Source organism: Pteropus vampyrus, unplaced genomic scaffold (assembly GCF_000151845.1).
Source record: "Pteropus vampyrus isolate Shadow unplaced genomic scaffold, Pvam_2.0 Scaffold74, whole genome shotgun sequence".
NCBI lineage: Eukaryota > Metazoa > Chordata > Mammalia > Chiroptera > Pteropodidae > Pteropus > Pteropus vampyrus.
This window is the reverse complement of record NW_011888855.1, coordinates 5069077-5083871: the sequence shown is the minus strand read 5'-3', so window position 1 is coordinate 5083871 and position 14795 is coordinate 5069077. Positions and strand designations below refer to the sequence as shown.

The following is a 14795-nucleotide window of genomic DNA, read 5'->3' as shown; positions in this document are numbered from 1 at the left end:
CCTACAGCAAAGTGTTGCTGACTCAGAAAGTACCTCACACTCGACTCAGTCTTTTTATTTCTTTTATCAGAGGTGGTCCAAAAGAGTTCAGTCACTGACCTTGTATTTATCACCAGCCACATCTATATACTGGGGAAAGTACTGTTCTGGAGAGGCCCCTCCTCTGAGCTTTAAGGTAGAAGATAGGGCCATAGGTTAATGGTGACAACTCTGTCTTTGTCTCTTTTTTTCTCCACTGCACCCCATTAATAGATTTCTCTTTACCGTTTAAGTTCCTGGTGATGAAAGAGTTTAAAATTGCTTTAAACATGGAAGTGGACTCAGGAAAATTAAAATAGTCCGTCCGGCCCTGACCCCGGCCCTTCCTGAGTCTCCTCTGCTGCGGGAACTGTTCTCATCCACTCTCCAAAGGGCTAACTGGTGGCATGTTGAAATAATATCCCTGTATTTATCTCAAAGTGGTTTTTAATTGTTGGATTCTATTTTTAAAAATCATAATCTGACTTCTGCCTCTGGCAATAGAGCAGATAAATATTTTCTAAATCTTTTTAAGCGCTGATGTACTGGTAAGAAAATAAAGAATACTTAACAGGCTAAAAAAGCAAGAGAAATCAGGAACCCAGCGGAATGAAATGGCCGTGAAGCTGGCTTGACCTTGAGGCCTTTGCCAAACTGGGTGAACTTCAGCTTTGGTTTGCACACCCTGCATAATTCAGAGTACCAAGGACAAATCCCAGGGTCTTCCCGCGGTGTAAATATTTTGAGGAAAATCCCCTCGATGTAAACCTGGGACCCCAAAGGTTATATCTGCCACGGAAGGGTGAACAAGAAAGACACCCACCCAGTCTCAAGGGTGTTGCAGGACAATGTGCTCATCTCAAATCCTGGCACTGAGCAGAGAGATAGAAAGTCCCCTGATGATATATGCCGATCTCCACATGGAATGGTAGCTCAGATGCAAACCACCTGGATAGTCTGAGACACTCCAAACATGAAATTTGGTTTCACCCAGATTCTGATGGAGTCCTTGAATGCCTGACACGATCAAGACAAGCCCATCTTCAAACTGTGCCTCGGAAAGTTCTCACAGATAAATTTCTAGGAAATGTGAGGTCATTTTAAAAAGTCTCAAAGCACCACGAGGAAAAGCGCCATGTAAGATCTAGCAGAATCTATAAATAGCAATATGACGTGGAATATAAAATATGTATGTTTAATATTTTTTAAAGAATAAAAATATGATCGAAAATCAAGAGATTATACAAATGGCCAAAGATCTTTGTGAAAGACTATATGGAACTTCTAGAAATAAAAATGCAAAGTTAAAAACCCAGTGGAAGAGCATAAAAGTAGATTAGAAAAAGCTGGAGAGGGAATTCAGGAGCCGGAAGATGAAGCTGAAAAAAAATTACACAGAATGCAACACAGAGAAACCAAACACAGGAAATGTGAAAGAGATGAGAGATATTGAGATAGAATGAGAATGTATAACATATGTCTAATCAGGAGAGAATAACGGAGCAGAGGTAATATTTAAAGGAAGATGGCTGTGAGTTTTCCCAAACGGATGAAAGACAAGAATCCTCACTTCCAGGAAACCCGATGAACTACAAGCAGAAAAAAATGCGATGAAATATGCATATTTACAACATAGAGAAACTGCAGAAAACCAGAGATTAGCTTAAAATTATCCAAAGAGAAAAAAGATGGATTACCTACAGTGGAAAGGAATGAAAAGGCTGTCAGCTGCATCTCAACAAGAGAAACCAAGGAGCGGGGAATACAATGTTGATTGAGCTGAGGAAAATCTGTGAACGTGGACTTAATTACACAGCATAAATAACTCTTTAGAATGAGGATAAAATAGATATTTTTAGACATAACTAAGAGAATTTGAGGCATATGAAGGAATTATGGGGAATAAAGATAGAATTAATATACACTACTATCAGGTGTTTAGGTCAGGAAAGGAGTCATTGCAGTTCACATGTTCTCAGGTTCTTCATGTGGAGGGTAAAAGTATTGGTTAACTTTAGACTCTGAGTTAATTATACAGTTTTAAATTTATGGAGTAAAGAGAAGAATAAAAAGAGTATATTTACTGTGTATATGAGTGGGGGAAAAAAAGATGAAATAGTCAGTTCAGAAAAAGGAAACGAAAGTGACAAAGAAGGCCGCAGAAAGAGCTAATAAACAATTTGTTATAGTCTATATAAATGAATAATGGTATGTGTATACAATGGACACTATAAGTGAAGAAAGAATCACAGGTATATGTAGAGAGATGGATGAAATAAAACATAGGGTAAGAGAAAAAGAAGTTAAGTCTTGATAGATATAGTATAATTCCTCTATATTTATAGAAAGTTCAAAAACATGTAAAACAGAACATATATTGAGTAGAAATACAAAGATGAGCTCAAACTATAAAGAAAAGCAAAAGAATAATAAACAAAATTCGGGATAGTGCTTACCTCTGAGTGGAAATGAGGAAATGGAATTGTAGACAGGAACATAGAAAATTCTAATGAAATGGTTCTTTTTCTTTAAATGGGTAGATGAATCCATAATCATTCCTTGCACTGTAATGCTTATACTGTCCATGAAGTGTATAAGTATTCTTGTATATCTACTCACTATTCAACAAGAATAATTTATAGTTATTTGAATTTATTTTTACGTGGTGTGAAATAGGGTTCTAATGTCATTTTATTCCAGGTAGAAAGCTAGTCATTTATCAAATGACTGTCATTTTCCCAGTGCAGAGGTCGCTCTTATCATATATCAAATTTTCACATATACTGGGATTTATTTCCGGATCTTCTCTTTTTTACTGTCAAATCTACATTGATTTGTCTATTCCTCAGTCAATGTCTTATTGATGTGACCATAGCAGCTTTCTGGTTTGATGATCTGATATCTGGTAAGGCACATCCCCCTTCACTGTTCTTTTTCTTATTTTTCTTGGTTATCTAGGGGCACTTATTCTTCCAAATGAACTTCTTAAGATCATTTTATCCAATTCTGGAAGGATTTTCTTAAATTTATAAATTTATGGTAATGTCTTCTCACCCAAGAATAAGAAATGACTTTGCATTTGTTCGGATCTTATTTTATGACCTTCAATAAGGTTTTATAGTCTTTTTCATATAGGTCCTGTGGCTTCCTTGTTAGATTTATTCATAAATATTTTATAGTTTTTATCATTATTATGAATAGAATATTTCCCCCTTTCCCTTTTCTAACTATTTATTGCTAATGAAGAGAAGAATGATTAATTTTGGCATATTTGTCATCTATCCAATCACCTCACCATAATTCTCTTACAATTTTAACATTTTTTCACTAGTCTCTTCGTTTTCTAAGTTTATAGATACACAATCAGTAAAAAGATATAGTTGTTAGTTGCCTTTTCTAAATTTTTACTGATTATTTTGTTTTCTTATTACTTATACTTCCTTTTTAAATAAAAATGGCGATGACAAGTATTCCTGTCTGGCTCCTGATTTAACTGAAACCGTGGCTAGCCGTTTAAGACGATATATTTAAAGAGTTTTCCTCCTTTTCTTTTCCCTTAACATTTTAATTTGGAATGACTACTGTATTTCAAGACTTTTTATTTCTATTTTTGCTCTGGGCTTTTGCTCTGCTTGATCTCGGAGGCCACTAATTTGAGTCTCAATGGTGACTATTCTTTCCTTACATTCCTCTGATGTTTCTCTTTGATTCAAAACTCATGGTTTTCTTGAAAACCCTCTTTTTGCTATACTCACTTCTCCTGGACTTTTGATACCTTGTCTCTGTGGACACCATCATCATTCTCCAGCAGCTCTAGTTCTCGTGGTCCTTTCCCTCTCTGGAGGCTGAACCCTCTCATGTGTGTGGTTATTTTCCTCTGCCTGCTCATTGGGGGTCATGTTCTGACACGGAAGTACCTTACGGCAGTCATGTCCCACAAATAGTGCCTGATAGGGGGATGACTGACCCCGAGGGCCTCTGTGTGGGAACAGAGAGGTTGTCAGACCCCTGTAGAGACACCCGGAGGAAACCTCCTGCTCTGGTTAGCGTGTGCTCTTCTGGTCTTTAGGAGTAGAGCAGACCCAGCCCATCCATGTAGCCAAGAAAGCCAGCCTCCCTTGAGCCTGAGGCCCAGCTGCCAGAGTTCTCAGCAGCTACATAGCTCAGGTAAGACAGGGGTTGGGAGTTGAGAGTAGAAGAAAGGGAGTATCTATTTGATACTGTGACTAAGCTTCCTTTTGATGTTATCTAGCGCATCTTTTTATGGCTGCTAATCTCATTAAGAGAAAAGGGCAGGTCTTTGAGAAAAGAAATTTATACCCTTCTGATTAGAAAATAATAAATTTTTCTGTGCTAATATAAGGTATTGTAATTGAGCTCCCTTTTTTTTTTTCTTTAAAAGACTAATCAAGGAGAAGAGTGTGTTATTCTTTCTGGATGTGAGACAAATCTAGACAAGTGATCTACCAAACCAAGATGTTGACCTAGGGGCAACAGCACTTGTACAGCAGACAAAGGGCCTAGAGGAAGGTCGCACCTCTTCGGTGCTCATGAGTCTAGAGTACAAAGTGACGGGGAGCATCACAGTGGCTCATGCTGAGTGTCTCCACAATAATCCTTGAAATAATTGGAGGCAGCCCGAAAAGTCATGGCCTTGAATCATTAGCTGGTGGAGAAGCAGGAAAGAACCTGCGTAATAAGGAATCAGCAAGAGAGTGAGGACCCTCGAGAGCAGCAACACCTGGCCCTGCAGCTCAGAGATGCAGGGAGCCCCAAGGAGCTAGAGAAAGTGACAAGGGAGTTTGGTCCCAAGAAGAAAATGACAGCTCTGGTGAAAAAGAATGAAACAGATGCAAACTGAAGAGGCTTTAGGCAAAGAGAGAGAACTTGAGGATAGGAATGTTTTTGGAAGAAGTGCTCTAAAACAAAACCATTTTGTAAAAGACACTTTCCCAAAGGCAAAAATCCTATCACGCTTCACATTTTTATGCAGCTTTTCTTTCCAAGAAGGTTTCTGAAATAACCCTTCAGAAGCCAGCTGAGATTACTTGCTAAGGCAAATAGAGGTAAAAAGAGAACATAGTGTGTTGTTCTATTATGGCTGGAAAACACACAAGCTAGAATTGCAGGCTTTTATACACATCCTAACATCACAGGTGTGAGGTTATTTTTCCATCTTGTGAAATCTGTATACAATCCCTTCTTGTTACTGATAAGGAAACTGAGGCTCATATGTGAAAGAGACTTGCTTTTGGCAGAACTCAGAAGGAACCCAGGTCTCTGGTCTCCCACCCTGAGGCTTACCACAATCTCCACTCTTTCTCGGTGTGTTCCCATGTCTGTTTCTTTAAAACCATTGGTTTCCGATTACTCAGACCTCTAGCGTGCAATCTTGGGTCTCCGCAGTGTCTTCATCAGAGTCACTCTTGCACCTGGCATCTTCTATAGCCCGCTCTGTGCCAGGCCCCTCAACCTAAGAAGTAGAACCTGGTCCTCGCCCGGAAACCACAGATACCACTCATCCCCAGCCCTGGAGCTGAGGGACTGTGAAGTCCAGCCGCTGTGGGCTCTGCACCCAGGGCCTGCTATTCTGTCTGAGGAGCCAAAGGAACAGGAAATCCCCACTTTGCAGAAACAAGTGCCGAGTGCTGTCAGGCAGCTGGAAAAACGTCCAGGCCATCAGCCTAGGAGCCTGGTTTAGGTGGAGTATGCCTGTGGGTGGGCTCGGGGAGTTAGCTCTAGAAATCATGAGTCAGGTAGCTGCACCGTCATCACATAGTGTAGAGGGGGAGGTGGCATAGCAGTGCAAAGGGCTCTCAGAAAGAAGAGAAACACGAGGGCCTGACCATGGTAAGCCGGCCCAAGGCACCTGTGGGCACCAGGGCCCACGCCCTGGGCTGCCTTTGAAAGTGGACCCTGGGCTCACCTGGCAGGTCAGGACCCTGGTGACTACCCGACACCTCCCCGAGGTATTGAGTGGAGCCTGCAGAGTTTGGGCTGCAGGTCAGTTGTGGTCACTTTGCCTTGAGAATATGATTTCAGACGCCTTCAACTTGGAAGCTGGGCAGAGTCTACTTGGGTCAAGCAAATCCCCCATGTAGAGGACACTGCAAAAGAAGCATTGCCTTGAGATATTGTGAATTGTTCTATTTTGAGTCTGCCTTCTAAAACCAGTCACTACTTCCAATATAAACGTGCGACCTCTTCATGATGGCAGGCCCCCTGAAGACCGTGACCAGCCCACACTGTGTACATTTGTGTCAGCAAAACCAAATGGCTTACCTTTCAGTCTGATTTATTCAACACAGCACTAATTCTGAACGTCTGAATTGAGCACTTACTGTGTGCCCAGCCCTTGATGTGAGTTACCTCATTTAATCCTCAAAACAATCCTGTAAGCAACAAACCATTGTTATTCTCATTTTTATATTAGAGGGAAAGGAGGGTAGGGGACTTGTCTGGGTCACGAATCTAAATGAGGGCTAGGAGCACAGGGCTGAATCAGTACCGGGGTCTAACTGGTTACTTGAAACCCAGCCATGTTTACGTGAGCCGCAGGGTGCGTTCTGATGCAGCACCCACGCTGGAGAAGCAGCACTGTGTCATCAGATCACACAGAGGCCGACTCCACCTAGTGCCTTTGGCACGTGAGCGTTCTCATCTGTCTCAGCAAAGCTGGGCTTGGTGGTTTGGGGCTTCCAAGGAAGGAAATGCCTTGGGTAGGGGGGAAGGGTGACAGTCTTGGCTGCCTACTCATATGCCTACTCAGTGACCTCTGTCACTGTCGGCACTTGTAGTATTGGGAAAATTATCCAAAACTTGGGAGTAAGGCAAAAGGAGGGTGGCAAGGCCTCCCAGCATCATACTGAATCATTGTTGAATAGACCCACCCAAGGATCATGCACTGAGTCAAGCTAGTGGGTTGCATCTTTGTCCACTGTTCACTGCTCATTCTTGCTGGTAGAAAACTAACCCCAAAAGTTATGGTCTTCCTTCCCCAGAGGTCGCTAACCAGCTGTGTGCCTTACCTAACCATCTCATCCACCTGCTTCTTCCAACGCCCATGTACCTCTTCCACTTCTCCAAAGCAGCTTCACCCTCCCGCAGGTCCCCTCATTAATGAGTCAAATCTTTAACTCATGCTCACTCTATATTATTCTCACGAGAGTCATGGCTTTAAGTTTTCAAAAAAGATATTTTGATATTTGTGTTCATCTGCAACCAGAAATAAGCACCTCCAAAAACCCAGGGACATCAGACAGTATTCAGGAAGCTCATTTGTGCTTCGGTTTGATCCAGAGTTGGTTAAATACAGACTCCTTAAGCAGAATTGAGAGCCAACCGACAGCTTAAAGGTCTTCCTTCCTCTCCATGTTCCAGGCACTTCTAACCTTGACTTAGTGGTTTCTTTGGAAGCCAATTTGTCGGACCTCAGCTTAGGATCTGTGAGCACTACACATGACAAGTTATGGTACCTTTCGGCGATGGGTAATGGTATGTTTCTGTTAAGCTTTGGGACCTGGAGAATTTGTTCATGATGGAGGTCATAATTCTGAGACTTTCAGAGCTAGTCATGATTCTGCTTTCATAAAGTACACAGTTGCCTCGGTTTGAGCTCTGCTCTGTGGTCACCGAGAGGACATCACATCTCCCCAGTAGTCACCTGAACAATTTCAGGAGAAAAGGCAGGAGTGGGGGCATGGAGGCATTGAAGCTGAGAGACACTGTAATGGAGGGAGGGACGGCCAGGTGTCTGTCCATGACAAGGAGTGAGTTCGGGCCTGTGACGTTCAAAGATCCAAGAAAGGCTTCCTTCTGTCACACGGTAAACCTCCAGCCCTCAGAGAAGTTGCTTAATTGGCCTCTGAGCTGCAGGTTCTTGATGTGTGTGAACAGCAGAGATCCGAAAGGCCAGGTGTGCTGATGTTGGCTGTATCCTGATGTTGTGATGTTGGAGAAGTTCAGACTGTGGACATCTGGCCCCTCCTGGCATTAGGCAGGAACCACGTGCCTGGCCAAGCAGATGATCTCAAATCTGTGGGATGTGAAGTGAGACTGATCCAAATCGGTCTCACCACAGCCTACAGCCTACTTGCTATCTGACCATAAGCAAATCAATCCTCGACCCATATTTCCATATATACATGCCTCAGAGCGAGAACTGTTGGGAGGATCAAATGAAGATTAGGTGAGCTCACATATCTAAGAGGTGGGCATGGTGCCCAGCCCTGGCACGCCGCGGTAAGCAGCAGCTACTTTAAGCACTGCCCTCTCTGGCTGGGTGCTAGGATTGCACATCTTCTTGGGAGGAACTGCAGATTTTCTTCCCAATGCATTAGTGTGAGTGAGATTTTACAGGGCAGAGGTGGACCTGGAGCAGCCCCAGCACCCAGGGCACCCAGAGGGTGTGGAGGTTCCCACCGAGGTGGCCAGTGATGAGAGCCCACGGGGGCTGCTCTTCTCCCCACCAGCAGCCCAGAAAGTACCAAGAGACTTCTGGCCTATAGGAGTGTTTGAGGACGGGACTGCCCTCCAACTCTCGGTTCCCAAGGGCTGACTAAAGGCTCCAAGGACCCAGAGTCACCCCCACTCTCCCTAGAGAACAGTGGGGCAATGCAGCAACTCTGCCTCTGCGGTCACGGCTCCTTACAGACTGGGTCTGCCCGGCAAGGTCTGCCTCAGAGCAGGGCTTTGTAGGCCAGGCCTCTTCCTACGCCAGCTTTTTGCTCTGCACATGGGCTCCAGGGCCCTGGGCTACTCTGCTCTCCCCTGCCCTGGTGCTGTGCCCCTCACTTTCAGATCTCAGGTCAAATCTCCCTCCAACAAGGCTTCTCTGACCGCCAGGTGAGAGCTGACTCACTCACCACCGTTTATTTCCTTCTGGGCATTTACCTCAACTCACGTGTGTTTTATTTGTTTGTTTTCCTGTTCACACTCTGATGTGTCTTCCTACACTGCCATATAAGTGCACTGAGGCAGTATCCTAATCTTCTTTGTGTCCCCAGCACCCAGAATAGGGTCTGGCACATAGGAAGTGTTCCAAAAATATTTGTTGGAAGAATCGGTGGATGGAGAGAGCTGGCAAGCAGGCCCCCCTGGAGTGCCCCGCTGTCACCACCCCTCCAGGTGGGGCATAGAAACTGCACTGGCTGGAGAGCTGGGTCTCTGCCTGGCTTTCACACAAACCCAAATTATGCAGCCACCTCCAAGGCACTTGGGGGGTCTCTGCGATGAGAGAGTCAGAGAGTTCTGACACCCGGTCCCTGGGCCACCTGGGGCAGGCCTGAGAGTGTAAGCTGCCTGGGGGACATCGAGAGTACTGGGACCATCACCTCCAGCTCCTGGATGACACACCCCACATATCCGCACACCTCTGTACACACATCCCTCTTCCAAAGGCAAGTCCTCTGCTTTAGATCTTTAAAAACCTGACCACAACCCATAGTATGGGCTGCAACTCTTTGGTCGTTTGGTATGATACACGGAAAATAAAGCACATAATACACGTGTAAGGGGTTGAGTCTACTGACAGGTGGGCACTTGTCTCCTGTACAAGCACCTTCCGTCTGCAGAAGCTGGAGGCCCCTGCTGTGCCAGGCTAGGGTTCACGGCAGGCAGCAGTGAGGCCATCAGTGCACGAGGTGGCTGGTTCTTGGCGCTTTGCATGCCTGCTGCATCCATGTCCCACTGTTCTTGACCCTCACAGGGCCCTACAGATTGCACAGCCACTTTAGAGCCAAGCTGTCACCTCACTGTGGCTTTATGGTGGGGTGGGATGGGGTAGTGGGGATCTCAGCCCCACTCCAAGGGCCTGCAGGAAGAAGCAGGCCTAGGCAGTGCCTCCGGCTGAGACTTGGAGTGGGGACCTCCCAAGGCCATGTAAGGGGAGGGGCTCTCCTCAGTAGTCAAGCCAAGGACATGTTCTCAGATGGAAATGCTGTGCTGGGCAAACGGCACGGCAGCCCGAAGTGGAAAGCTAACGGGCTCCCTGTCACGTGCCACTCAGAGCATGATCCCTGAGAGACTGGTTTACCCCATGCGGAGGAAGCTGTTACAAAGACTGAGTCAGTTGGGAAGCGAAATCAGAGAATTGCCTGTGCTCTGGTGTGGTCAGCGGTGAGAGGCTTCCTGCTCCAGGTGAAGGAAGAAGACACACTCTCTCCGTGTTGTCCTTCCGTGGGCGTCGCCCGCCTTGACTTGGACCATGGTGAACCCCCACTCCTCCACGTGCACTGTGAGTTGGCAATCCCAGGTCTGTGACGCTGACGCTGGAATCGAGAATCTGTGCCTGAATCACAGAGCGTGTCTTGAGCACTGACTGGTACAAACAGGCGTGTTTCTCCTGCCGCTGTTAACTTTCGTGTAACAGTTCCCATTTCTGGCCATGTTCAGTAAATTTAATTAGTGCTGAGAAGCAGCTTATTTGGCATGATGATCAGTTTCTAACCTGGGTAAACGACTTTCTTTATGCCTATAAATTAAGCACATTATATCTTTCTCGTGCATCATGGCTGTCCTCATAAACACTGTAGGCAGTTGCCGGCGGTCTCACTTGGTTACGTTTCCCATTACTGTTTTATCACCGTCCTGGTAGGAGGGGAATTCATCCTGTTTTAGTAACAAGGAGGAAGTGGTGACGAGGGGCTGTTTAATTAGGAAGCCACCACTTACCAGCGTCTCTGTGACCGAGACGGGACCCCAGGCCCATTGCTATGTAGACGTTCTCGGCTTGTCATAGGTTGCTCTCCGCGGACTGGAAAGGGGCAGGTGCAAAGCTTTAAAGCTACTTTTGCCTTTCTTGCAAATAATTAGGAATCAAATGTTTGCCGACAGCTGATTTCCATGTCAGAGAGAACCTGCGTGTTCTTGACGACTTCCACAAGTGCGGATTGGCATGTTTTCTTAATTCGGGCCCCTCAGAGCACAGCCTGTGGGGAAGGCCTCAGTCATACCTGCAGGCCCATCAGACGTGAGCATTGGAGGTGTCACACACAACGCTGCTCTTCAGAGGCATTCACCGTAACCTGGGCTTACAGGTGTCTCAAAGGAGAAAGTGTCGGGTTGCGGGGTTCGCCCCCCACCCCATCCGAGGTGAGCTGGCTTTCTTTTGACTGCCAAGGCTGGATTAGCTGGGCTCTGAAGCCCCTCCTGCTCTGCCACACAGATTCTAATCCCCTTTACCCCAAAAGGCCCACCTCCGTGGACATGCTTCTCCTCTCATGCTGCCATCCTTCCAGTTTTCCTCCTGCCCCCCACCCTTGGAAGAAGCAAGGGGAGAAGCAGCCCTCAAAAGGTCTCTGTGTGCGGGGCCCTCACCACCCTTCCCATTCCCAGCCTCTAGCCTGGGGTTCGAGCAGTGGCGCAATCAGAGTTAAAGAGACTGGCTTTTAAAACTGCTGTGTTTCTTAAAACCTGAGTGTAAGGAGACCATGTGAGGACAAAGGCCCTGTATTCTTGGGGCCTCCTGAGGCCAGAGAGTAGGGCAGACACTTTAGGACGGAAGTAGGGGGTCGAGTCAGAGAGAGGCACTCTGACTGGGGTGGCAGGAGGAAGTGGCCCCCAGTGGGGAGTTGGGGCTGATTGAGGGAGGGGGAGACAGTCTGAATGGGGAGCACAGCAGGAGCAAAAGAGACCAGAGGCTCCCAAACTTGAGCTGTTTTTTCAAAACTGGGTGATTAGTGGGTGCCCTTCCCACTGCACATGGAAAGTCATTAAAATGGCGATACAATGGCAGGGCTTTGTGTCCTGGCTCTGTGTTGGAAAAGAAACAAAGGCTGATATTTTTAGAGCTGTGTTAGTTTCTCCTAGTAGCCGCCAGCACTTTCTAAAGTAACCCATTTTCCAAGCAGCCAGGAGAATCAGCTAATCAAACACCTTCGGTAGCAAAGCAGCCGTAAACACCATGGGCGGGGGCCTCCAGCCCAGAGCCTCCCTCGCCAAGCATCTTTGTCTCCCCTCCGCCTGTCAACCTTGATAGGAAGATGTGCGCTGGGGCCGGTGAATGCCACTGAACCTTCACGGTGACATGCAAACAATTAGCAGAGTGGATAAAGGAGATCCATGTGCCCGCGTAGGAGCTGCACTTTTACACTGCTCAGAGATATTTTGACCTTCCAGTTTATTATGATTCAAGAAAAAGTCAATATTTCTTAGCTTGCCAAGGCTGGAGGAATTTAAATGAGTTATTGAATCAAGCAGTTAATCTACCGATAACTGATTTTTTTTTCCCTTTCAAATCTATAATGATGAAAAGCAGACTTAACCAAAAACAAGACAAGGAAGTTTTTTTTTTTTTTCCTTTAGACATTTGAATCCTAGGGGGTAGGAGCTGGGGCTGAAAGTTCAGTCTTTGCCAGGGCCATTCTGTTTTGCTGAGTATTTCGAAGAAGATTTATTTAAAACTTAAAAGCGAAGACTTCTGTAGCCATAAAATCTGCATTCGTGTTTTAATTATTTGTATTTTGATATCCCTTTATAATTCTCAACTTCCTGTCTGTTGCCATTCATGCCACGTGGCAATCAGCCATTTTCTGGACTCCTGTGACAGAGCGTAATGTTGGTAATAGATGCTTGCTTGACCTTTCACGTAAGCGTCCTCTTTCAGCATAAGCCACTCTACCAGCCACCCTGCCCTCTTTGCTGTCTGAGCTCTGGGCGCCACAGCCTGACATCATTATAGGCGTATGTTGGGTGGAGGGGACACCCAGCAAAGTGGCAAATAGGAGACCCAAAGCAAGATGCTATTTTCAGGGCATTCTTGCCCATGGCTTCAGCATTGTGCTGGAAGGGACTGGGCAGTGAAGACAGGCCGCTGGTGCCACCACTGATGATGTGTGTCCTGGAGAACTGTAGTCTGGCCTCACTCCCTTGGGGGCCCCCTATCCTGAACACTTAGATACCACTTTCTCCTTATTCCACACTTCCTCCTTAGAAAGGAAGGCCCTGCATGCCATCCCCTGCACAAAACTCCTCACCTCAGGTGTCCCTAAGGCAAGCCGGTGCTCTCTGCGTGAGGCTATGGGGGCCTCGATTCAGGCCCTCCACTCAGACATGGTCCGTTGGCACTTTGCCACCTCCACATGCGCCTCCCTCCTTCTCCCTCCCAGATGGTCAGGGTTGTGTCTGAGATGTTTGGTGCAAGCCAGTCATAAACCTGAGCTCTCCACTACAGGGCACTGCTCTAGGCACCTGCAGTCACCTCCTGTTGGAAGGGCAGGGACTCCATTGGCACCCTGAGTCCCCAGGCCTCGGCCTCACAGGCAAATGGAGCCTCTGCTCACCATGACTTAAAAGGGCCACAAAGGAAGGCCGGGACCCCGCCCGAGTGCCTGCAGCTGACCCTCTGTGTCTGTGTCTGGCAGGGCTTTCCGGCAGTGACGGGAGGCCAGCTTCCTGCGGGAAGAAACGGTGCATCCGCGGGAGCAGGTGCGTGCTCAGCAGGGAGACGGGGGAGCCCGAATGCCGGTGCCTGGAGGCCTGCAGGCCCAGCTTCATGCCTGTGTGTGGCTCCGACGGGAAGTTTTACGAAAACCACTGCGAGCTTCACCGTGCCGCCTGCCTGCTGGGGAAGAAGATCATCACCGTCCACAGCAAGGACTGTTTCCTTAAAGGTAGGAAGACGGCTCCGTGGCCTTACGTTTTTGGGGTTTGCGATGGTTCTTCTAATGCCTTTTGACGAATGATCTGGGCGTGCTGAGTTTGTAGGTTAAATGGGTAAAAGTAGAGAAAGAGGAAGGCGGAGCCTTCACATCATGGCAGCAGTGGCATTCTGGTGATGCAGGTTCTGTCGTGTCCACCTCCAGAGGCCCCCCCCCCCCCCCCCCCCCCCCGCCCCGCCTCGGCCCCAGCGCGCCCCCCCCCCCCCCCCCCGCCCTCTGTAGGGAGGAATCCAGAGAGGCCTGGCTAGGAACCAGGCCACAAGGCGGTGCCCGTCCCTCATCTGGGATGGGCCCTGGCAAGGCGGTGACAGGACTTCTGTTTACCCCTCTGGACACATTCGCGTGAATCAGGGGGTCGTGTCGTGCATAGAATGTGGCCAGGCGGACACCGGTGCAGTGGTTCCCAGCATGGCAGGCTTCCAACTCTGGCCTGGAGTGGCTGCTGATGGAATAGCGCTCCGCGTCTGACCTGGCAGAACACCTCTGAGCAAGACGGGAAGGCCCCGCAGAGACATCAGACTGTCTGTGGAGCTGGAGCCAAAGAGTCCGTGCCCTGTGCCAGGGCCAAGTGAGGAGAGAGGGGCAGTGTCCGCCCTCGCGAAAGTGTTAGCGCCTCCAGGGCAGGGCCCGCGGCTCTTCACACACTGACTCACTCTCAGCACCTGGCGTGGTGCCGCACGCGCACTAAGTGGATGCTCAGTGGCCCACAAATGCTTGAAGATGAGAAAGTTAGAGCATAAATTCCCACGTTGATGTGGCCCCACGGAATGGTACATGCTGCAGCCTGTGGAAACATTTGTGACCCTGGCCACACATGAATAAGTTAGGAACTGTGAGAAGGCAGAAGCAGCGTGTGGGCAGATGGGGACATGGGGGACATTGGAGGTGGCAGAGCCCAGGTGCGGTTGGGCAGAGACCTTCCTTGGGGTAACTGGGAACAGAATCGCCACCAGTGCCTGCAGCACTAGCTTCTGAGCTGGCAAAAGCTGTGGGGGCCTCACACTAACAGGCCCCAAGCCCCGGGGTGCTGTGAGGGGGAGCATTCTCAGCAGTGGGGCACAGGTCTCTCTCTGGGCCTCCCGCAGGCCCTGCTCACGCCTCCTGCACTCACATAAAGGC

At 47.8% G+C, this 14795-nt stretch overlaps 1 protein-coding gene across 1 annotated transcript in view; it reads left to right on the top strand.

The window, feature by feature from the left end:
- The window catches only part of FSTL4 (follistatin like 4), a 362076-nt gene that overhangs the window by 151392 nt on the left and 195889 nt on the right, over nt 1-14795 (top strand). The window contains exon 3 of the mRNA XM_011362303.1: nt 13380-13628. Coding sequence (XP_011360605.1) covers nt 13380-13628 — 249 coding nt within the window. The remainder of the gene's footprint in view (nt 1-13379; nt 13629-14795) is intronic.